Below are 23,017 nucleotides of genomic sequence, written 5' to 3'. Positions count from 1 at the left end.
AGCCCAGAAAACCCAAGTAATGTAACGTGGGCCGAGGTGTGTCCCTCCCAGAAGACCACTTCAACAGCCTCTACTCCAGAGCATGAAACCCCTCAGACCCAGCAGAGCCAAGGTCTGCATCTCTCACCCTGTGACTGAGGTCAGGGGTGTCGTGCTGGCTTCTTGGTCTGGAATGTGTGCTTCAGAAGAACTGGTCCGCAAGTGGGAGACTTTGTGCTTCTTGCCACTCCCTTTGTCCAAGGGCAGCTGAATCCGTTTGATTTTTGGTTTGGGTTTCATGGGCCCCGGCACTGAGGGACTTGCTGACTGCTGTCCAGAGGACGGAGAGCCCCCAGGAGAGGTGGAGCTGGCTTGCATAGCTGAGGATAAAGCCTTATTCTGCTCCAGCCCCATGCTATTAGGAGCATCTACCGTCTGGGTAAAGTTGGAGCCCTGGGTCCCTGGAGCAGAATCAAGATCCCGCTGGGAAGAGAGAATCCCGGTTTTGCTGGCGAGGAGCTGGTTCACATGCTGGAGCTGATAGTGTTCTTCTGCTTCCCCTGAAGGTGAAGCAGCCGTTATGCCCGCAGTCTGAGTCGAGGGGAGCACACAGATGCTAGATGCTGCCGTCATTGCAGCAGTAGTGGGAGTCTGTGACGTCCCCAGTTGTGGAAACATTCCTGAACTTGGCGGTAAAGCCACAGGCTGGTCTTGAATCCCCAGGCTCTGCTGGCTGGCTTTGATTAAAAGATTGCTTATGGAGCCAATATCCGGGCTACCAAGCAACCTCGGGTTGGTTAACGCGACATGCCCCGGAACGGACGCGCTACTTGTAGGGGCGGTTGTAGTTTGCATGGATACAACGTTCAAGACGGAGGAACCGGAGGCCAAGCCAGACACAGGCCCTGACGTGAGGTGGCCGGTATCCTGGCTCATGGTGGCTGCACCCGCCGCCGGGGCAGCAGTTCCTCCCACACTCTGCGGTAACAGGGGCGCCTGTTCAAAATACATGATGCCGGACTTAGACCTTTTTATGATGTTGGGGACAGTTCGGTGAGATGAAGTATTAAGTGACCCCAAGTCTAACAGATTGGGATGATTTGGAAGCTGGGAGGGTGTGAAGTTAATCAATGTCATGTTGGAAACCACGTCGGAAGGGGCGATGTTTGAAGGGGTACTAGAGGGAGCGAGTTTTTTATTCTTTCGGGTCTGCAGGCGAGATATGGGTCTCTTCTTGAGTCCAGAGGATGGAGTGGCTACTGTGGTACTGAGATCTGTCCTCTGGCTGGCTTCTGAGACCAAAAGCTGGGGATCTGGAGGAGGCTGGACCCCGATAAGTAGGCCTGAAGGAGGACTGCTGATGTTTGGTGGGAAGCTACTCTGAGTAGCTGCAGGGAAGGAATGTAAGTGCTGGTGATGAGGCATGGGGAGCAATCCTTTGCTAGCAGGAGGGAATAAAGACTGGGAAGTCGGCAGGCTTGGACTGAGTCCTGTGGTTAGGGTGAGACCACTTCCCATGGGCCCCAATACTGACGTGTTTGTCTCCATCACACTGGGTGCAGAACTAACAGAAGAGGTCAGCTGGATTTTTTGGGTCACTCCATTCGGAAGAGTCTGGAGAACATAAAGTGGCTGCATGTTCTGGTTAACGACAATGAGTTTCTCGGTGGCTGGTTTCAGGTGGGGCGGAGTGGTCTGGACAGCGGCATTAGAAATCTGAGACGGGCCAGGGCTATCGGTAGAGTTGGGCACGTATTTCTGGTTCTGGATAGGAACGGTAGGGGAAACAGGTACCTGAAGGCCAGGGGTGCTACTATTTCTAGTTAAATCCTGATTGTTGCCATGACCTTGCTCCACCGAACCACAAGGAGGGCTGGAGATGTGGTCTGCATCCATGTGACCTTGGATAAAGTGGTCAGGAGTCATGTGGCCTTCAGGGCTGGGATCTACTCCTGGACTCAGCAGGGAGGAGTCACCTTCAGAGGAGGCCACAGATTTTTCTGGGATGGCTCCTCTCTTCTCTCCTGAGTCTGAGATTACAGCTAGCCTACTGGGGTTCTGGCTCGGGACAGTGGGACTCCGGGTGGTCAGGACAGAGAGGTCTGACGGCAGCTCTAGCGGCAACTCGAACTGCTCCTCTGCTGAGATGGAGGAAGAGACACTGCTGTCCACGGCTTCCGTCGTCGGCAACTGCTGAGAAAACACTTCGAAAAGACCCATGTCTTTTTCACGATTACTATCAAGACCCAAACCTTCACCAAGATTCAGGAGTTCCGACGAAGAGGACTCTGGGCTCTCACCCAAAGCCTGCATGGACGGAGTATTCTTCAGTACAAAGTCCATAATGTCTGAGGGCAGGATGTTCCCACAGTCGTCACTGTTGTTGTTGTCTGAATCCGATTTCAGGAGCTCAGTATTATAGGTGTCCAGTAAGTTTTTGTCTGAGGGGGTGCTTGTGTGGACCCTGCGGCTTGACTCCAATGAGCTGAGCTGAGCTTCCAAGGAATCCTGTCCCTGTGTTTTCACTCTGCTCACAGCGTGGCAGTTATCCATCTTTGGCTCATTTTTGTGGCCCACAGAGCTCTTAATGACGTGCTCTTTCTCACCAGTGTCTTCAGGCCGATCCATCTTCAAGTTCTCTGTTCCGTTTTCTTTACTGTTTCTTTTTGGGATCTGGCTGCCTTTCCTCGTTGTGGCTGTGACGCTAGTATCACTCTCTGTCCCATCGTCAACACCATCCAACTGTGAGATTTTGGGGAGATCACATTGCTCCTCCTCCCGAAATAAATTATGGGGTGTCAGCCGTTCCTCTCCACCTGAAGAAATCACTGTCCTAGTGAAATTGTAATAGTATAAATCGTCTTCGTCGGAAGTGCTCAAGTCATCAGCCCCGTCCACCTGTCCTTCAGCGGATCTCTTGCCTCGCTTCTTCCCAGTTGAGCTGCTGTAAAACGGAATGTCTTCTTCGCCATAGGACCTTACTCCATAGAGTGGGGTGAGCCCAAAGAACATGTTAGAACGTGCCCGGGCACTGCGACGGGGATATCTCCTCTTGAAAGAGCCATCCTCCTGAGGTTTGGGGCCATCTGGAAGCATTAGGTTTCTGTCCTGTACTGGAAGATTCTGATAGTTATTACTTTGAGAATCCTGGGATGAGGTATTATTCGGGCTTGCTTGGGCGACTGGACCATCTCCTGGACCTTCGGAAGTGGAAATTGGTTCTGTTGGAGATGCTGACTCTATCTGCAAAGGGGAAAGAGGACTACTTTCTTTTAGGGTATTCTTGGACTGACTCTCACCCTCCATTTTCAGAGGTGTCAGTGTTACTTTGACTGTGCGTTTCCGGGGTGTCTGTAATTCCTTGGCAGACCCTTCTACTTGCATGGATGGAGCTTTGGGGACTCCTGGAATAGAATGGACTTTGTCCCCAATCTTATCAGAGGAAACATTATTACATGGTCGTTGCCCCATGAACTCAGGAGGCAAAACTTCATCAACAAACTCTGGCTTTAGGTTTCCTTCCTCACCAGTTGCCACCTGACCAGGTTCCAAAAAAGATTTACTGGAATGCTTTTCTTTGAACATTTCTTTACAAGATTTTTTCCCTTTCTGTCTCCTGTCTCTGGAGCTGGATCCCACATGTTCGTTGATGATGGACGATCTGTTGCTCACTCCAGATAGCTTCACGGTTTTGACTTCAGTATCTTCATCGGGAGGGGAGTTTGCTGACTGGTTGGAATCTGTCTGTTGGTCTCGATCATTCCTCTGCCCTCTCAGATGGAGTGGCGGGAACGGGAGGGCCTCTTTAGAAGAAAATGGCACTGAAGACAGTTCAGCAAAAGTGCCCGTTTTACTAACATTTAATTCTCCAGCTGTTGCATTATGAACCTGTGGGGCCAGTTTCGGAAGGCCAGGGTAAGCCACATTATGTGCCGATCCCTCTGAGTTCTTGGAACTCGGCATTTTGGTCTTCTCTCCCTTCGAAGAGGAGCTCTTGGATGTTGAGTCTGAAGCACTGGAATGCTTCATTTCTGAAGATGAAGAGCCATCGAAGTGACTGGTTTTAGTGCCCATAGTAACTACCGTCCTTTGCAGATGTGAAGAGGTGGGAGTGTTCTGCCCTAAATTAGTGTTAGAATTCAGTGGCCCTAAGACATGATCAACCGCTTTGGCACTTGACTCGAGATCTGCAGCAGTCCCTATGGTGGCGACTGAGGAAACACTGTTCCTGGAGTAAGCGCTCCCAGTTCTCATTGGAGACATTATCCGGAGTTTAGACCGCTGGGGTGACAGGGAAGAAGTACTGTGACGCCTGGAGCCAATGCTTCGAAGTCCAGAGGAGAGTAAAGGGTCACCCACTGTGACTATCTCATGAGTGGTTGGGGTAGGGCTTCCTAAACGAGAGAGAAAGTAATACAGTCCATTACAGATCGGACACATGTGCTATACCACTGGTTTCAATGACTTGGCTAGATATGTTTACAGCTAACGGAAAATCAACGTTTTCCATTGGCAGAAGTCACCACGATAAAGGTGCCTGACAGTATTACAAACTAATCTTTGAGCTGACCTCCTTGGGTCGGGTAGGTCAGTGAAGTCTTTTACCTGCAGAAGGCAGTGGCCGACAGCCAGGGGATCTCTGTGTTGGAGAATAGCTGGGTGTTCGAATCCTAGGGACCTTTGAGATGACGTGATAGAAACAGGAACCAGAGGTTTGTGAATGAGGAGGTCGATCTGGTGATGGAGGACTTACAATTTCAGCTGTGTTTTGACTTTCTTTAGGTGAAATTTCTGTGGCAGGAAATAAAAACTCTTACTAAAAAAGTTTAATTAAGATATCAAACAAATGAACCAAGAAAAAGCCAGCTGTCAGGTAAGTACCAAAACAGAAGCAAATGTGACCTCCCAAAGCAATGCCTTTTTCCCACCCGTCAATCACAATATTCCCCCAAATCGAATTCAAGTCCCATCTTGATTAAAGACTAACCTGCAAAAGATGTTGGACTGTGAGCAATGGTCCTGTTTTCATCATGTTCAACAGTGCTGTTGATATCTGGCTCTACAACCGGAGGACGGCATTCCACTATCTTGCACGTGTACACGCAGCGTTTGCGAGCATCCGTGGTGCTCCAGTACACCCGAGAACACCTGCACGCAGATGGTAACGATCACCGTGAGTGCGAGGACAGAAGCAGAGACTGACATTTGTCAAAACCTCTTCTCAGCCTAGGTTCCCTGGCCTCCCTGATTTATAAAATGTAGCTTTATTTCATGGATTCTTATTAGAGGGTCTCCTGGTTAGGGTCTTCCAAGTTTTTTGAAGTCCTTGGTTTTTCCTGGCCTCTCAGAAAACAGCATCAAATCCTTTTTTATTGTGTTGTAAGCAGGGGACAAAATTAGTAAAACAGCCTAAAATGCAAAGAAAAAAAACCCAACTAACTATTGATACTATAAGAAATAGTTATTGGCCTTCAGGAAGGGATAACTGCCCCACCATGTGTACAAAGTGAGGAAAGAACAAACCTGGCATATTTCCTTTGGGAGAAAAGCCCCACGAGACAAGAGAAATGGAACTGCTTCAAGTCTGCTGGATGCTGACGGAGCCTAGCTCTTTAAGAGCTGCCAGCTAAATGTGGAGTAGAGACTGTGTTTTCACAATTGAAATGCAGAATAAATCAGAGTATATAGAACAAAAGGGAGACTCCAAAGGGGAAGAGAGAGGAAGCGAATTTTAAATTTATATCGTCAGTTTGCTAGAAGTTTAAACAATTTGCTTCATGTGGGAAAGATTACAAATTCTTACTGGACTATTTGATTGTTATTGTAGGGGTTATTTTTAGAAAGACCTGTAAAATGTAAAATGAGGACAGAGGCATGAGGTGTTTGATCCCTGACAACAAACTGGACTTCTGAACTGAAGTGAACAGAATTTAGTGGAACCTTCAGAGACTGGCCTGGTGTTTTCTACCTAGGTTTTATTTGGAAATGATTCTGAAATTATGTCAACAATACTTTCCTTCTACAACTGGATCTAGCTGACATAAAATGATACTTTAGTCCCAATCTACGAGAAGTAGCAAAAAAAAAAAAAAAAAAAGAAGGAATTAGTTAAAAGTCGCTAACAAGTATGGCTCTACATTTAATGACCTACTCACTGCTTCAGGGTGCTCAAGGGGTGGGGCTGCCGTCTTCTCTCTACAGAGCTACTTACTGATATCCAATAGGAAAGAGCTTATCCTCACAGTCAGAGAGATCGTTCAGAATCCCTAAGCAGTCAATTGTCATGGAGCCTGAGTAAGAAAAGAAGAACTGATCAGAGGCAATCATGAGAAGGCCCACTTTCTAACTGAACACTAGGAAGTACCCCAGTGCCACAGCCAGCCTTCCCCGACAACCAAGGCCCATGTCATACCAATCATCATGTGGATATTTTCTGGTTCTAAGCCACTGAGAAACTTCCTTCTCAAGCTGATTCCTTCAAAGTCCACAAACACTCTTCTAAAAACTTCAAATCCATTCTCAGGAACCACCTTAAACGAAAAGCCAGGGTAGCTATTAGGCTATCCCTTTTGCACACCATACTCATGATACTGACTCAGAGGGAAAGTGCAGAGCATATCTCAAAATCACCCTTCTGTTTCACTAGCAGTGCCTCTGTTATTGCTCCTAAGAGGAGGGGATTCTAGGAATACCTAGAATCACCTACTAGGAACACCTAGGAGGATGGTGAAATACAGTTTACCATCTTGCTATTTTCAGCCTCTCTTCCTAGAGAATTCAAGAAGCAGCTAAAGCTGTCTCACCTCGCCTTTGATCAAATCCCGATGTCGTTGGCAATATACTTTTTTATCATCCAGAAACACACAGTTCTTGGCTCGGGAACACATGAAATGATAGTTGCTGGTGCAGGATGTGAGGCAGCAACCCACAGTGGCTCCTGGCTTTTGGCAGAATTCACATCTCTAACAACCCAGAAAGAACAGAGTCCAAGTCAGACTTTCAGAAGTTTTAGCCATTTTCCATCTCCCCTAGAGAGTCACCCCATTCCGGGTTTCCCACAATTCATTTCGCTATTGCTAATCTGCTGAATTACAGAGAAGTGATATGAGCCATAAAACCTCCTCTACAAATCCTTTCTTTCCTATGGCCCATGCGGCCTATGATTATTAAATTTAAATATTACAATTTGATTTAGAACTTGAATCAAAACAGTTTTTTCTAGGATACACAATTGATTTAGAGAAGATGAAACTTTTAAGATCGATGTTAAAAACATTATCTTGGTAGAAAGCTGTTATATCCGAAAGAACTCAGTTCTGGTAAGATTATACTAGTCAGAGACGTAACAGTTCTTAATTACTAGGCCTAACTGATGAATTTATGTGATTCAAAGATTTCCTTCAACTAGGCTGTATGTTACTACCTCATTCTGTCACAGTCACAGTCTGGGCTCCTCTCCAGGGAAGACTTTTTATTTGTGCTCTCCGCACATTTTACTTATGTTTCTTATGCATGTGCTATTTTTTGTTTCTTCCTGATAATCCTTCATTTTCTCCCCCCATCAAAATATAGCTTTAAAAATTTTACTCCTCCATAGCCTTTTCTGATTACTCTAAGCTGCTACCAATCACTTTCCACATCTTCGTGTGTGTATTCTGTGGGTTTACCCTATGGAGCCTCAGAGTGCTGATTCAACTGGAACCTCTGAGGTCATTTTGTCTAAATCACTTAATAAATTAATACCTTTCTTGGGCATCTGAATTATCTCCCCAACTAGATAAGACTTTGTTTTCTATTTCTTTTGTACCCATCCTCCAAGGGTCAGACTAGCAATCTGCCTACAGGGTACACCAATATTTGCTGCTGGCTAACCATTCTGAAGGAGCTATGAGAAACACCAGCGAGGCAGCGTTTAGCCCCAGAAAGAACATCTGGAAACTGAGAGGGAGTCTCTTCCATAACATTCACCCACAGGTTCTTACCAGCTGCTTGCCCCTGATCACAGCCATATGCACGTTCTTCAGTGATCCATCATCATCTTCAAACACTTCTGCTGACCACAAAGCGCAATTTACATGTGTCCATTCGTTTTGGCCAATGTACAGCAAACGGCCAGCATCCTATGAAACAAGAGATTTCCTTTTTTCTTTGAAGAATATAATGTCAAATAGGGTTTTCCTTGGTATTAGCTTTACCTCATTCAGGATAACTTCAGTAAATCAAGCCTAATTCTTTAACTTAGGGGTGCACACAAAAATCACAATTCAAAGTTTCTTTGTTTTCACTTCTCACCTTTTTCCATTACCTTTTCCACAGGCTGGAAATATTTTATAATCATAAAGGATTAAAGAACAAGCAATATGTGTTAGGTTTACAGAAGTGCCCACTGACTTCTTTAATACCATATTTCAAAGCCAGTTCTCTCAGCTTGCCTTAAAAACCTTTTTTTAAAAAAACTGTAAGCTTACTATGTGCCAGGACCCAAATAAGGCTTTACATACATTATTTCCTTTAATCCTCATAACCATTCTGAGGTAAGATTATTATTATCCTCACTTTAAAAATGAAACTGAGGGACTTCCCTGGTGGTGTGGTGGTTAAGAATCTACCTGCCAACGCAGGGGACACAGGTTCATGCCCTGGCCTGGGAAGATCTCACATGCCTTGGCAACAAACAGTAGCTTCTGCTCGCCATAGCTAGAGAAAGCCTGCATGCAGCAGGGAAGGCCCAACACAGCCATAAATAAATAAATAAATTAAAAAAAAAAAAAAAAAAAAATGAAACTGAGGGTCAGAGAGGTAAAACTCTTTGCCAAGGTCAACAAGTAGGCGGCAAAGCACAGCAATGAATCCAGGCAAACCACCAGACCCGGGGACCTTAACCACACTGCTAACGACTACATGAAACACAAGCTATTTAATGCGCAACTTCTGTTTTATTCACTTTCATAGAATCTTTTTTTGAGGAACTGCCAATAGAAATTACAAGATATCAGCACGTTAATTTAAGGCAACTCATCTTTTAAATCAATTAAATCAGTTATAGAAAAATAACCCCCAAATGCCACAAACTAAGTGACAAATATTCACTGAATAAACGGCACTGGTCACCAAGTTTAGACACAAAGAGGTCATTATTGGCTAGTCTACTAAGCAGGACCCAGTGCACCAAGGTACTTACATTAGCACTGTCGTCACCGTACGTCAAACACAATGCACACTGTCTATTATCTTCTATGCCTGGGGGTGGGTTCAGTTCTGGACTGTCTTCTCGACTCCTATCAGTACCTTGGAACCCAGAAGACATACAGTTAAAATTGGCAATACTATGTCTGATATCCAGGAAAAAAGAAAACAATTCAGCTTAGATAGCCTAGAGCCTATGAAATCAACACTTTCAAAAAGTGTTCCAAGTTATGCTACCTTACTATCCATTACATTACTTGTATCAATTCTCTGTTAACATTCCAAGTGAGCAAAAATAATGATTTTATTACATTTAAGGATCACCAGGAAATTTTTCCAATACGGAAGTACATTAAATTTAGAGTCACAAAGTCAATCATTTGCACCCAGAGAGAAATGGATAACAAGTCTTCATTTGGTGTCTTACTCAAAATTGGTGGTGTAGGAGGATGCAGAGGAGTTGGTGAGTCTGGCTCTCCAGGCCCTTTAGGTTTGGGAGCTGGAATGATTTTCTTCATTAAAGGAGGCTGCTCAGTGTGGCTGTTTTCCTCTCGCTCCTGCCACTGAGCATAATTATGGTCAAGTGAAGGTGGAAGCACTGCGTTTGGTAACATCCCACTGCTGGAAATAATTGATTCAACAAGTATTTATTGAACTCCTACAAGATACCCAGAACTGTACAAAACAGTCAAATTCTTGATATCATCAGGTCTCAGGCCTGGGCACAAGCCTTTCACAAACTGTAAGAACAAGTCACAGAATTTGAAAACTGCCTACACAGGACTTTATTATTTTTAAAAATATAATCCCGATGTATTGTGACTCTTGGTTAAACATCTAGAAACAAATGATAACCTTATCAATGTGCCAAAAGGATTTACTGGAATAAAAATTTAAGGTTAAACATGGAGAATCAAGAACTGTTGAGAACTACTGAGCCCGTGCGTCTGGAGCCTGTGCTCCGCAACGAGGCCGCCATAATGAGAGGCCCACTCACCGCGATTAAGAGTGGCCCCCACTTGCCGCAACTAGAGAAAGCCCTCGCACAGAAACGAAGACGCAACACAGCAAAAGTAAATTAATTAATTAATAAACTCCTAAATAAGATAGAACCCAGTTATAACTGGGCTATATATATAGTACATGTATTGTACATATGCCACAAGTTCCCTAAAACAACAAATACATAAATAAAGAAAAAAAGGGCAGCAGACTGCAATAAACATTAAGTGTTGTCTCTAAACCAGCAACAAAAAGGCATTTCAGGGCTTCCCTGGTGGCGCAGTGGTTTAGAATCCGTCTGCCAATGCAGGGGACATGGGTTCGATCCCTGGCCCAGGAAGATTCCACATGCTGCAGAGCAACTAAGCCCATGCACCGCAACTACTGAGCCTGCGCTCTAGAGCCCGCGTGCCACAACTACTGAAGCCTGTGCGCCTAGAGCCCACGCGCCTAGAGCCCGCGCTCTGCAGCAAGAGAAGCCATGACAATGAGAAGCCCGCGCACCACAATGAAGAGTAGCCCCCGCTCGCGCAACTAGTTGCTCATGCAACTAGAGAAAGCCCACACACAGCAACGAAGACCCAACACAGCCAAAAAACAAACAAATAAATAAATTAATTTTTTTTAAAAAGGCATTTCAAATGATTAATCTTTAATATTAAAACCTAGTCTAAAAAACCCCCTCAATATAAAAATATAAGAACGCTCAGATTTCTAGCTGATGAAGCGAAAAAAAGTAATACTGAATTTACTCACTTGCTTGATACTTTATTTGGCTCCCAAAACCTGGACTTTTTGACACTGAACCATGGAAAAACACGTTCCATTTGCTAACAGAAAAACAAACAAACAAAATGTAAGCATGTGACCATTCATTTGGAAAGCACATAAAAACCAACAACTTCACACCAGCTTCTCTGTCAATATGAGGATGATTTCAGGCCACCAAAGGAAAGATCCATCCACTCTGGAACCTCACTAATCTCCTCCCAAAGAATCAGAGGAACGAATTAAACGAAAAATGATTTATACACATGACAAAGCAAAACATAGATGAGAACAAGTCTGTTCTGTTCATGTGGTAACAACCCACGGATTAAGCATCAATGACATGAAGTATTAATATCATTCACCCGAATAAAGAAGGACTTGACCATGCTGTTGGCTTTTTTAATCTCTGGCTGCCCTCCATCTGAGTTAATGGCTGCTTGAATGATCTTCACGATATCATCACTGAACTCCAACTGTATACAAAAACAAAGCATTAATCATTCATAGAACAGTGTGCTCTCAAAACCACTTCCTCTTCCCTCCTAAATCATCCAGCACAGAGAACCAATAGAAAACGGACACCCCATTTTAATACAGTGCAATTTCTCTTCAGTGGAGGCCTTTGGGATTCAGTTCATAATTAACTTGTGGCAGTCAAGACATGCCAGGCTAATAAGGTAAGAATGCAGATAAATTAGCTGTATCCTGGTAAGTTACCAAACAGGGCCACGATTTTTTACTTAGACTAAAATGAATAAACAACTGAATAGCAAACACGGACCATGAGATAACAGATGATCATTTCCTACACTTCCTTAAAATCATAAAATTAAAAGGCATCTATCTAGAAATGAACATCCATTATAAAAAGACATATTATTCAGATGTGATCTCAAAAGGGGCAAACCAATTAATTGCACATTAGTAATTTTCCATAAACAGTATTAATATAAAAATAATTTTAATATAAAAATAATTTTTGAAGAACTCAGGTGAAAGCCAAATAAAAAGACACTACCTTCCCTATCATAACCCATCTTCCAAAACACAGAACTAAAATGACTCACATATTTTTAGGTATTTAAAACCACATGACATTTCTAAATACAATACAAACCATCCTTTAATGCTAACACCCAGCCTCATCCCCCAAAAGACCCAAGGAAGCTAAACTGGAGCTGGAAATTTGGGTAGTTTGCTGTATAGACATACCACAGACGTGTAGTTCCCTTGGTCCATTTTCCTCTTGACTCCTTCCAGATCTAAAGGCTGCTGATCTTCCTGTTTGCTGACCTCAGTAAGCACTGGTGGATCAGGCCCTTCTGGGGAGCTGCGGGAAGGTATACTCTCCTCTGTCTCAGGATTTAAGTCCGGAGGTTTGGCAGCCTGTCGTCAGGAAAGATATGTTTCTTTTATCTAACACTGAAAATGAGGCACCTATGTAGATTCTACTAAAATGAATAAAGATGGTACTGAATGATGCGTATTATAAAACCTAAAGAACTTGAAAATAATCAGAGATTTCTCAAATACTAGAAAAGGAAAGTTAAAACGAGCTGGCTATCTAATAGCTTGGCTAGGATCACTGAGGAGCTTTGCTTGATAACTCCCAACCTAGTATGAAGAAACAGAAACTGTCCAATTCCTTTTGAGTAAGACACAGATACAGCTAATTTTCCTATTCAAAAAACAGACTCTGTTAAAAGATAAAGCAGCAGCCTAGCTCTGAGTTAAAGCTATCCATATGGTTCTTCCAACATTATACCTGTGTTCCCAATGACTACTTTATGTATATAGTTCATGACTTAAATGGACAAGGAGCAGCGATTTTCAATTCGTGTCCTGAGGAGCCCTGGAACTTTCCTGGAGCCGAAGGGTCTCTGGCCCCACTACCACCCTCGCAGATCAGGCCACCATCCTGCTCCCTCTTGCCTCGAGCACCACCATTGCCTCCTAACCGCGGCTCCTGCCTGTAGGCTCAGTCATCTCCAATCCTTCCTCTCACTCCAGTCAGAATCATTTTTTTGTTTTTTTATTTTTTTCTAAGAAGCAACTCTGATCAGGTTACTCTTTTGGGTAAAGTCCTTCATTGGGCTCCCCATGGCCTTCAGAATACAAAGTCCAAATTTCATATTACAACAGCAAGACCTTTGAAAGAGATATGGCCCCTTCCTTCTTCTTACCCCAGAGAAGGGTTTTACTCTTGGTGCTAAAAATTTTCTTAATAGTCTAAGGCCAAAACAAGGAACTCTACAAAACTAAATAAAGAGTGAGGCAAAAGAAAATAAACTGAAAAGCACACACACACAAAAACGCACACATCCCATGATTAGGCACAAACCACCACTCGGAATACAAAATGAGACACGGGCCTACCTGTCGGTAGCGCAGCAAGTGGCTGGTGGTCCGAGAGTTCAACAAGGCTGTCAGTACTTGCTTCAGAGAGATCTGGAGCTCTTTTTCAAGGGCCAGTCGCCACTCCGCAGGGTGCCGCTCAGTACAGTTCACACAAGTGTAGGCCACACTTTCCGGAAGATTAGACAGAATCTCATACATCTCATCTGGGAAAACAAAAACCTACAATGATGAAGTGCTCTGAAGAGTGGGAGACAGGGAAAAGAGAAAGCTATTCCACTGAACTTAATATCAAGCTGCATGTTAGAACAGTATTAAGACTCTCACACCCCTGAAGAACTCATACGTATTGATCTCGGAAGGGACGTTATTAACACTAACTCAGGATTTAGTCACTGGAGAATCAATAGGTTATGGTGTCCACAAAGGACAGCGAATAAATATCTTAAAGAATGTGTTCAAGATAAATGAGCACAAATTTAACACAATGTTCTTATTTTAGAGACTAAAAAATAAATTTAAAAAGACTTCAAGTAACAACACTACCATAATTTTATGTTTATAGTACTTTGGGGGCTGTAAATGCAGCTGTACCAAGAAAGAAGGAAACTGTAATAAAAAGACTCCAACCTTCTGTACCTGAAAGATTCTCACATTTGGAATGGACCCATCGATCACATTTCCCACACTGCATCATCTTACTCTCGTAGTCATCATCATCATAACACTTATCACAGAGAGGGCAGAAGTTTCCTGAAAGCAAAGCAAAGTTTTCAGCAGAGCTTTGGTTCACATACCAACGCCTCTAAAGCCCTTGACCCACATATGCCAATGTGATGTAAAATGCCAGCCACCATATTCTGCTTCTGAAACTACTTACAAATGCCAGCATGCATCTACCATGGAATGTTTACACATCTGTAAAGTGTCAAGATTATTCTGAGCTCTCAGAATATGCCACTAGTTCTCTTCTTTAGACCCATTTTTAAAGGTCATGAGGTAGATTTTATAGATAACATAAATATTTATAGATAACATATTTATAGATAACATTCTGTTATAGGTAACAGAATGGAAGAGAGAACTTTCTCTCTTAAACATTCCAAAGAAATGTTTAAATTTTTAAAAAAGAGGAGAGGGTAATGGGAGTAAAAAAACACAGTTAATTTACACTTTTCCCTTATTCCTAGTGCTTTTACATTACAGCTTAGAGCAGTGCTTCCTAAAATTCGGAAAAATATACACCCTTCATCAATTTGTTTTATCCACGTATCACCTCTTATTATTTTTTATTTAATAGACTTAACATTGATTTGCTTATTTTAAATAACTTCAATAGTGAACTTTATATCGTTATCATCCTAAGTCAGTTTAATGTATTGGCTATAATTTTTTTCTAGCACAACTATTAAGATCAAATCTTTGACTCAGTACCACCTAAAGTCATTTCTGAAACAATCAAATGGATATATACCTCACTTTGGGAAATACTGGTTTAGAGCATTTCTTTGTGGTGAGTTACTACAAAAAGTCTCCTTGATTCATCCCCCCAAAGATAACAAAACCTTCCTAGTTGCTCTAAGCCTCTGTGTAAGGAAAAGAGCAAGACCAGAAACTTAGGAAATTTGTCTAAATGGCATCCTGGACAAGAATGGTGAGACCTTTTCATTCCACTGCAGTGTCCAGTTCACCTCCCAAACACTAAGTACAACCTCTAAAAGTTGACAAAACTGGCTTTTCTGAGGTACCTTTAGCAAAGAGTTTGGCACAATCATGGCAGAGTGAGAAATCGTGAGACCACTGTGCATCCCACCCTTTGCCGGGAGTCGTGGATCCACAGCTCTTGCAGCGAACACACTTGGTACAGATCTGGAAGACATGAAAGAAATTCAATAGGAACTTCTTATTTTTAATATCTCTTCTTATTTAAGAAGGTCTCAAATGCAATCCATTTCTAGAGTTGACTTCTCTACTGGGACGGCTTTTCTTCCTCAAGCAGGATAGCCCTCTTACAATTTGTGCACGCCTGACAGTCCCATGACAATTCTCTCTGAAACTGCCCATTGTGTGAGAAACTCACCCAAACTTTCTTTTTCTTTGTGGGTTTGGTGGGGTAATTTGGTCCCAGGCACTCAGGGTGATAGCTGTTTCGGCACTTATTACACTCCAGCAGCTGCTGTAAGAAAATAAGAAGGCAAAAAGGTGGGCATCACCTCACCTTCACTGGACACCTGTCACTTAGTACCCCATTTCATACTTATCATCAAGTAAATACAGCACATCACTGTGACGGCTTAAATTTCCTCATAAATTATTTACTCTCAAGGCATAGGGATTTATGTCCTGCCAAAGGCACTCAGTGGTGAACATTCTGATAAAGGAGATTTGGTTTATTTTGAGGATCTTATCCAATGCCACGTTTTCTGCTATACTCCCAAAATTAAATTAAAACACAACAATAGGCAATCGATTACACCCAGTTAAACAGTAAAAACAGGCTAAGCCAACAGAGGAAATACGTGCGTACGAAATCCTAGATTAAAAGGCAGAAATGGAGATACAGAGTAATACTGTAAGTGGCCCCATTACTCAGCGTCGTACCTTGGTGGCCTGGTGCTGCCTTCCACAAACATGACAGAACTTGCAGCGCCGACAACACCAGTTTTCCAGCTGGTCCTCCAGAGGGCGCTCGTGCTCCTCCAAACAAAACTTGTGGAAGGGCTCACAACAGACTTGGCAATACACAAACTAGGGTAAGAAGGGAACACAGAGGCGGTCAAATAGCACGTAGAAATATCAACCAAATCCTATCTGCTTACTTTGAGCTTTAGGAGTAGTGGTGTACATACTGTATTCAACATGTTCACTAAGCAATGACTATGTTAAAAAAGGAGAATACTGGGGAGTTTCAGGGGACTAAAGTAGTAATAATAGTAGAATTATAAAATAACTAAATAGATACAATCTAAGATTTCACAGAATGTGCTTAAGTGCCATAAAAGAGGTATCAACAAAGAGCTAAGGCAATGTAAAAGAGTGGGGTAAGGGGAAATAGGGATGGCTTTAAAGGCTCTCTATAATCTACTAAATGACTGTAAGCTCTGGTTTGTCCTTCCCATCTCTAATTTTAGAAATAAGTTATTTTCATACTGATAAAGAGATTTTCAGAAATTCAAATGAGTGTGACTCATAATTTTCTTCTGCCATAAAAGAATCAGTGGGACAACTGGTCAAAACTAAAGTCTACTTAAATAATTGTAATATATCAACATTAATTTCCTGATTTTGATAATTATATTGTGGTTATATAAGAGGATGTCCTTGGTTTTAGGAAATACACAGTATAAAATTTAGAGGTAAAAGGGCATATGTCTGCAACTTGCTCTCAAATTTTAAGAAAAAAAAGTCTACATATAAAATGTGTGTACATATTTTATTTCTTATTTTGTACAATACATATACAAAGAGAAAAGGATAAAGCAAATTAAAAATATTAACGCTAAAGCAATTTTACTCCAATAAAAGAAAATATTGGGCTTCCCTGGTGGCACAGTGGTTGAGAGTCCGCCTGCCGATGCAGGGGACACGGGTTCGTGTCCCGGTCCGGGAAGATCCTACATGCCCCGGAGCGGCTAGGCCCGTGAGCCACGGCCGCTGAGCCTGCGCGTCCGGAGCCTGTGCTCCGCAACGGGAGAGGCCACAACAGTGAGAGGCCCGCGTACCGCCAAAAAAAAAAAAAAATTAATGCTTGGGGAATCCAGGTAAAGGGTTTATGGGAATTCTTTGTACCACTCTTGTAGCTTTTCTGTAAATCTGAAATCATGTCAACATAAAAAGTTTTAAAAAATTTGGATGGAGGGAAAATTCATCAAGCACTGGTTATGCTTTAGGAGTGCAATGTAGGCAGTGGGCTATTCATTTTCTAATTTCAGTTTTTAGGAATCCTGTGGGATTGCTGTCACAGCTACGCAATTTAAATTAGAGCAATTATACTCTGGAAAAAAAAAAACCTGTTTTAACACAGAAGTTGAAGTACTGGTGTTACGAAAATAAGTTATTCCTGTGGGTAACATGTATATGGATGTAACAAAAGTTAAGATTATGTAGGAAAAGAGGTACAGTAGACCCCTAGCACTTATATAGACTGAACAGTCTCAGTTTCAACGCTATCTAAAGCAACTCCAGCACTTAGAACAATATATTGTTCGTAACAGGCACTAAGAAAATATTTCCTTAACGAATACCAGGCAATAATTTTGCTAATGTAATGTAATGTAATTTATTTTTTTAATGCCTTTATTTTATTTTATTAAACGTCTGAATCACTAAATTTATTTTTTAATGCCTTTATTAAATGTCTGAATCACTAAATTTTTTAAAAAAATACTGCTGAACGTTTACAATGACAATTTTGCATTTCTCCATATACTTTATCATATAATGATGTCATATATTTTCTAAATTTCTTAAATCTATATTTAAGATACAACCATATAATAAAAAACCCAAGGAAAACAAAACTTACACCTCCAAATTATTGTTCATCCCATTACTATTTAAGCTGCTAATTTTTGCCCATTATTTCTTCACATATTTAAAAATCCATATACTGGTATCATTTTCATTTAAAAAGTCACTCTTTAATATATAACTTTCAGCATACGGTTATTTGTGAATATAATTTTGCAGAAAAATTACTTTATGTCTGATAGTTTACTTTTGAAATTATTTAGAAAGCTTAAAGATGTAGAAGAAAAATAGCGTATCGGATTATATAATCTGCATACATAAAGGATTTGCATTGAACTAAATCACAGAGGCAGTTTTGGTGAACTCTAATTGTCTGCACTTGCTAATGTGTAATTTAAAATAGCGAGTGGGCAGGACTGAATGTCTTAGTTAGTGAGTCTCAATGATTGCTCAACATCTGGATTACAACTTGGCTTTGGGTTTTCTTTATGACCTTAGAATACATATGTGACAAATAATAACCTAAGGAGGTATTCAGGAATTGAGAACTGTACGAATGACAAATTACTGCTTCCTAGTTAAAATTGTGCTACCTTTTTTTCCCCTTATGGTAAAGGTGGCACATACTCACTGCAGGAAAACTCAAAAAGATACAGAAAAAACAAAAGTCAACTACAATCCAACTACACTCTTAAGATTTTGGTGTACATCCTTCAGAATTCTTTCTACATATATATTTCAAAAACATTTTTCCAAACCAAAATGGGATCATGCTTTTTACATACTATTTTGTGACCTGCTCTTTTAACTCAGTGATGTGTCATGGACATCTTTCCATGTCAATATGAATCTATATTATCATCTTTAGGACTTCATACGTGCCATTATACGCATGTCCTATAATTACTTTAACCGAAGTACCAGCCCCTTATTGATGACTTTTCGGGTTGTCTCCAATTTTTTATTATCATAAATACTGAAATAAACCCTTCTGTTTATTATATATACACAAATATTTATACATATAGAAGGGTTTATTATATACATACATGTATACAAACATACATACACATATAATTTATCTAATTATATCCTCAAGATAAATGCCTGGAGTGCAATTGCTGGGTATACCCATTTTAAAGATAAATACATACTTCCAAACAATCTTCTCAGAAAGACTGTAACTAATTTAGACTTCCAGAAACAGAAAGTCTCCATTTCCACTTGATCCTTTTTATCATGCTTTAATTTACAGTGTTTGGTAATCGGAAGGCTTAACGCTCCCCTCCCACCATGTATTTACTTCTCGTTTTGTGAATTATATACTCCTGCCCTTAGACTATTTTTTTTTACTGAGTGTTTTCCTTTTTCTTATTAATTGCTAAGAGTTCTTTATAGACAAGGAAGTTTTGCTATTCAACATAAAACAACTATCAACAGCATATCTCTTTTTCTAGAAAAACATTATTTCTTCCATGTTTGGACATCTAGCAAAAAATCAGAACTCTACTAATGAGTGAATTTAAGAGATGAAACTATTAAACTTTTCACACTCAATAACTGCTACTCTAAAAAAAAAACCTGCTACTCTAATAAAAAGCAGACTCCTTCCTGAAATTTCTAAAAAACTTCAAAGCATTGCATTTGCAGGTTTCAACAGGATATAGTGCCTGCTATATACCAACAAAACAGAATAGAATGATTTCTTTCATCACAGCAAAATAATCTATCAGTATACTGTCTGGGGTACCAAGAAGCAGGATATCTTACCTCTACATGCCCACTACTGGCACAGAGAAAGCAAACCACCCTGGGTGTTATAGGAACAGAGGTCAAGATTCCTAAGCCTCCCATCTCCCACACATTTTCTGCTTCACAATCCTCCTGCGGAGAGAGAGGAAAAGATAATTTTGACAGTTTTACGACACAACGCTGCACTGAAAAAACGCTGCATTGAAAATAAGGACGAAAAGCATAAAATTAGAGTGACACCAGAATGTCGAGAATATTTCATCTCAATGAGTTCAAAATAACTGCCGCTTTAAAAATTTTAAATCTCAGACACAAACTCTTAAAAGGCTCACCTGTTAACTACAATGCAAAGATTTACTGGGATTGAATTTCCCTTAGAGTTTTGCTGATTCAAGCGATCATCATGGTTTGATAATACCTATGTGAAAGAAGCACTTCCTCAGATACTGTTCTCATCTAAAAGCACTTTACAGCTCAGGATGGGCAGGACTGGCTCCGTGCCTCTGTACTTCAGTCAGTTCACAGACTGACCTGGTAACACCGACCGGAGTTCTCACACACCTGAACCCATCTATTAATGGCAGAGCTTCATTCGTCCGCCCCGCCCCCCGAATGAATTTCCTCTCTTTCATCACCTTTGGTAACATCATTTTCTCGATTTAAAGTCCACAACACTCAATATACTCCATGGTCACTGAACACTTTTACCTTAAAGTCCACTCTGATCCTGTGGACTCCATCTGCTGGGACTTTTTGCTTTGAACTATTGCCATTGGAAAGAGTGCTGAGGATGTTCAAAGTGCCTGCATTCTCCTGCTTATTGACTGCAGGTGGTTTTTCCTATGGGGATAGAAGATGGATAAAGAACAAATCCACACCCTGCCTGCCTTCACTCTTGCAACAGATAATAATGCAAATGACAAATCTTAATAGATCTGGAAAACATGTTTCCAATATAAGTATCCTAGAGAAACAGACAAGTAATCTTCAGGAGAATTTTTTTTTTCCATTGAAGCATTTTATTGGCACGTATGTATTTATACCCCTAGAAAACACATCCCAGGCTTTTCCCTCCTGCGTGTCTTCATCTTGCTTCCTCGTGGTCCACGATGCCAGCTGAGGTTGTCAGTACAATGAAACCACACTGACCAGATGGGAGCAGGTTATTCTGCCATTTTTCTAGATCTTGGAGTTGCACACATCAAATCTGGGGCTGATCACTCCACACTTGTGTAACCTGCCTATGAGATTCAAAACAATTTTCCCAGCTCTGTGATCGTCAATGATTTCAGATTTGCCAATGTAACCATGCTTCATCATCACAGTTTGAAACTGGACAGTAACTCTGGAACACGACTTAATAAGAACCTGGCATTTGTCTCTCTTTTCAGCATTGCTGATGCTCTCGAGAGCATCAGCCTGGACGTGCATGCACACCACTATGGGGGCACAGAAAGAACTGGAAAAGTCTTTAAGACCTCTCTCTCCACATAATAAAAATAGTGAGCGATTGTTATAGACAAATACTGCTAACGGACGTTGAGGGGGAAAAAATTATACTCATCAGCCTGCAGCATAAGCATAAGCATGTGGGGCTACAAAGAAGGGGAAAACAACAACGGGAAAAAAAAGAAAAAAAAAAGGAAGTGAGCTAAAGCCTAAACCTGAAGTTTGCTAATTTTAAGAAATTCCACTGCCATCTACACAGAAGCAGAAATGCAGTTTCACTCAATCACGTAAATGTCAAGGATAAGGCTATTTCCCTACAGAATAGAACACATCTTTGACAAATGGCAGGGAAACAAATCTTTCCTCACCTTTTCTTTAGGCTTTTGTTTTACAGGAATACTGGGGCGAGGAGCCACTTTTTTCTGCTTGCTTTGCTCTGGACCTAAAGAATTCAAAATAAACTGCCGTCAGATGCCACTAAATTGACAGTTAATGCTAAATAGCAACGATGACTCTAGCACTGATTGGCCTGCAAAGAAAGGGGCATTAGAAAAAACAAAAAACCATTTAAACTCTAGGCTTTGAATAGGAAATTAAGACAGTATCTCCAACTTAACTGGTTTTTGCTTCTATTGCTTTATTATTATATAACAGTTAAAAGAGAGCTAATTGGAACTTCCCTGGTGGTCCAGTGGTTAATACTCCACGCTCCCAATGCAGAGGGCCCGGGTTTGATCCGTAGTCAGGGAACTAGATCCCGCATGCATGCCGCAACTAAAAGATCCCTTGGGCCACAACTAAGACCCGGCGCAGCCAAAAAAAAAATTAAATAAATATTTAAAAGAGAGCTAGTTTTCTTGTACCAAAGACTTAACAATATACATTTCAGGTTTCCAAATGCTGTTTAAGATGTCAGTGTCCTGGGCTGGTACTTCCGGTTCGGCAGCTCTTCCTGCTGTCCTCACTCACCTGACTCTGGAGGTGGAGGCTGCTTTTTCTTGGGCTCACTAGGAGTGGTCTTGGGGACTTCTTTTCTCGGTGGTGCTGTGCTGGGGGGCTGTAGGGGGATGGCTGGTGCCGGCTGGGAGACCTGCTTGCTGGACTTCCTGGAAGAGGGCGTGGCCACTTGTTTGGCCTCAGGTCCTGGGATGGAGGCATTCCCTTCCTCACTCTTGTCCTCCGGAGGCTTGCGCGGAGGTGGCTCACTGTTGCTTTTCTTGGGGGCGGGATCCTCTCTTGCTGACGGGGTAGACTTCTGACTAGAGTCCGCCAAGCTCTTCACAACACTGCTCTCTTTGCTCTCTTTCTTTTCACTGGTCTTAGACTTTTTCTCTTTCTTCTTCACAGCTGGGGGTGGGGGGGGAAATGCAAGATTATTTTTCTGTGAGAAAATTTTATTTAAAATATAAGTATAGGAATGTAACAATCTTAGTCTCAGTTTCCTACAACTAAAGTTGACACTGGAAGACTCAAGAAAGTTAATGCCAAGTTGGCAAGTGAAACAGGTATACTCTTATTACTCTAGGAAATGAAATATAATGTAATTTTTTGTATGAATTTAAAAAAATTTTTCTTATGGAAATATTCAAACATACTCCAAGGTGAAGGGAAGAGTAAAATGAACACTCATGTACCTATCACCCAGCTTCAACAACCAACAGCTCCCTGGGAAACAGCAGTACTTGAAAAAAGGCTAGTATTCTCTTTACACTAGATGTACACAACTATATGACATTAAAGCAGGAAGCATTTGGGGGAAGATCTTTTGACAACACTACCTTTTGCTTGCTTCTGAAGGTAGGCTTTGGAAGGCATCCATTGTAGATTCTGACATTTTCTCATCCTAGAATAATAAGGGATACCATAAAGTAAACTTCATTTAGGAGAGAAGCAATTGAAGCACGTATTAATTTGTCTGCAAGAATCCATGAACCTTGGGCTTCCCTGGTGGCGCAGTGGTTAAGAACCCACCTGCCAATGCAGCGGACACACGTTAGAGCCCTGGTCCGGGAATATCCCACATGCCGCGGAGCAACTAAGCCCGAGCACCACA

The 23,017-nt window shown here is 41.6% G+C and overlaps 1 protein-coding gene across 11 annotated transcripts in view; it reads right to left on the bottom strand.

Annotated features, from left to right (window-relative positions):
- KMT2A (lysine methyltransferase 2A) overlaps nucleotides 1-23,017 on the bottom strand; it is a 76,243-nt gene that overhangs the window by 16,918 nt on the left and 36,308 nt on the right. For 7 of the 11 annotated variants that reach the window (XM_049712896.1, XM_049712900.1, XM_049712901.1 and 4 more), the window contains 22 exons: nucleotides 22,743-22,807; nucleotides 21,934-22,311; nucleotides 21,333-21,406; nucleotides 20,224-20,355; nucleotides 19,534-19,647; nucleotides 15,895-16,041; nucleotides 15,374-15,469; nucleotides 15,042-15,162; nucleotides 13,924-14,046; nucleotides 13,315-13,499; nucleotides 12,151-12,324; nucleotides 11,301-11,411; nucleotides 10,924-10,997; nucleotides 9,593-9,786; nucleotides 9,161-9,267; nucleotides 7,962-8,099; nucleotides 6,783-6,941; nucleotides 6,392-6,509; nucleotides 6,191-6,269; nucleotides 4,967-5,127; nucleotides 4,585-4,770; nucleotides 128-4,373 (listed from right to left, as the gene is read on the bottom strand). In XM_049712896.1, coding sequence (XP_049568853.1) covers nucleotides 128-4,373; nucleotides 4,585-4,770; nucleotides 4,967-5,127; nucleotides 6,191-6,269; nucleotides 6,392-6,509; nucleotides 6,783-6,941; nucleotides 7,962-8,099; nucleotides 9,161-9,267; nucleotides 9,593-9,786; nucleotides 10,924-10,997; nucleotides 11,301-11,411; nucleotides 12,151-12,324; nucleotides 13,315-13,499; nucleotides 13,924-14,046; nucleotides 15,042-15,162; nucleotides 15,374-15,469; nucleotides 15,895-16,041; nucleotides 19,534-19,647; nucleotides 20,224-20,355; nucleotides 21,333-21,406; nucleotides 21,934-22,311; nucleotides 22,743-22,807 — 7,182 coding nt within the window. The remainder of the gene's footprint in view (nucleotides 1-127; nucleotides 4,374-4,584; nucleotides 4,771-4,966; nucleotides 5,128-6,190; nucleotides 6,270-6,391; nucleotides 6,510-6,782; nucleotides 6,942-7,961; nucleotides 8,100-9,160; nucleotides 9,268-9,592; nucleotides 9,787-10,923; nucleotides 10,998-11,300; nucleotides 11,412-12,150; nucleotides 12,325-13,314; nucleotides 13,500-13,923; nucleotides 14,047-15,041; nucleotides 15,163-15,373; nucleotides 15,470-15,894; nucleotides 16,042-19,533; nucleotides 19,648-20,223; nucleotides 20,356-21,332; nucleotides 21,407-21,933; nucleotides 22,312-22,742; nucleotides 22,808-23,017) is intronic. The other 4 variants (XM_049712899.1, XM_049712902.1, XM_049712898.1 and 1 more) reach the window with 3 other exon arrangements.

Source organism: Orcinus orca, chromosome 8, assembly GCF_937001465.1.
Source record: "Orcinus orca chromosome 8, mOrcOrc1.1, whole genome shotgun sequence".
NCBI classification, from domain to species: domain Eukaryota; kingdom Metazoa; phylum Chordata; class Mammalia; order Artiodactyla; family Delphinidae; genus Orcinus; species Orcinus orca.
This window is presented reverse-complemented; position numbering and strand designations above follow the sequence as displayed.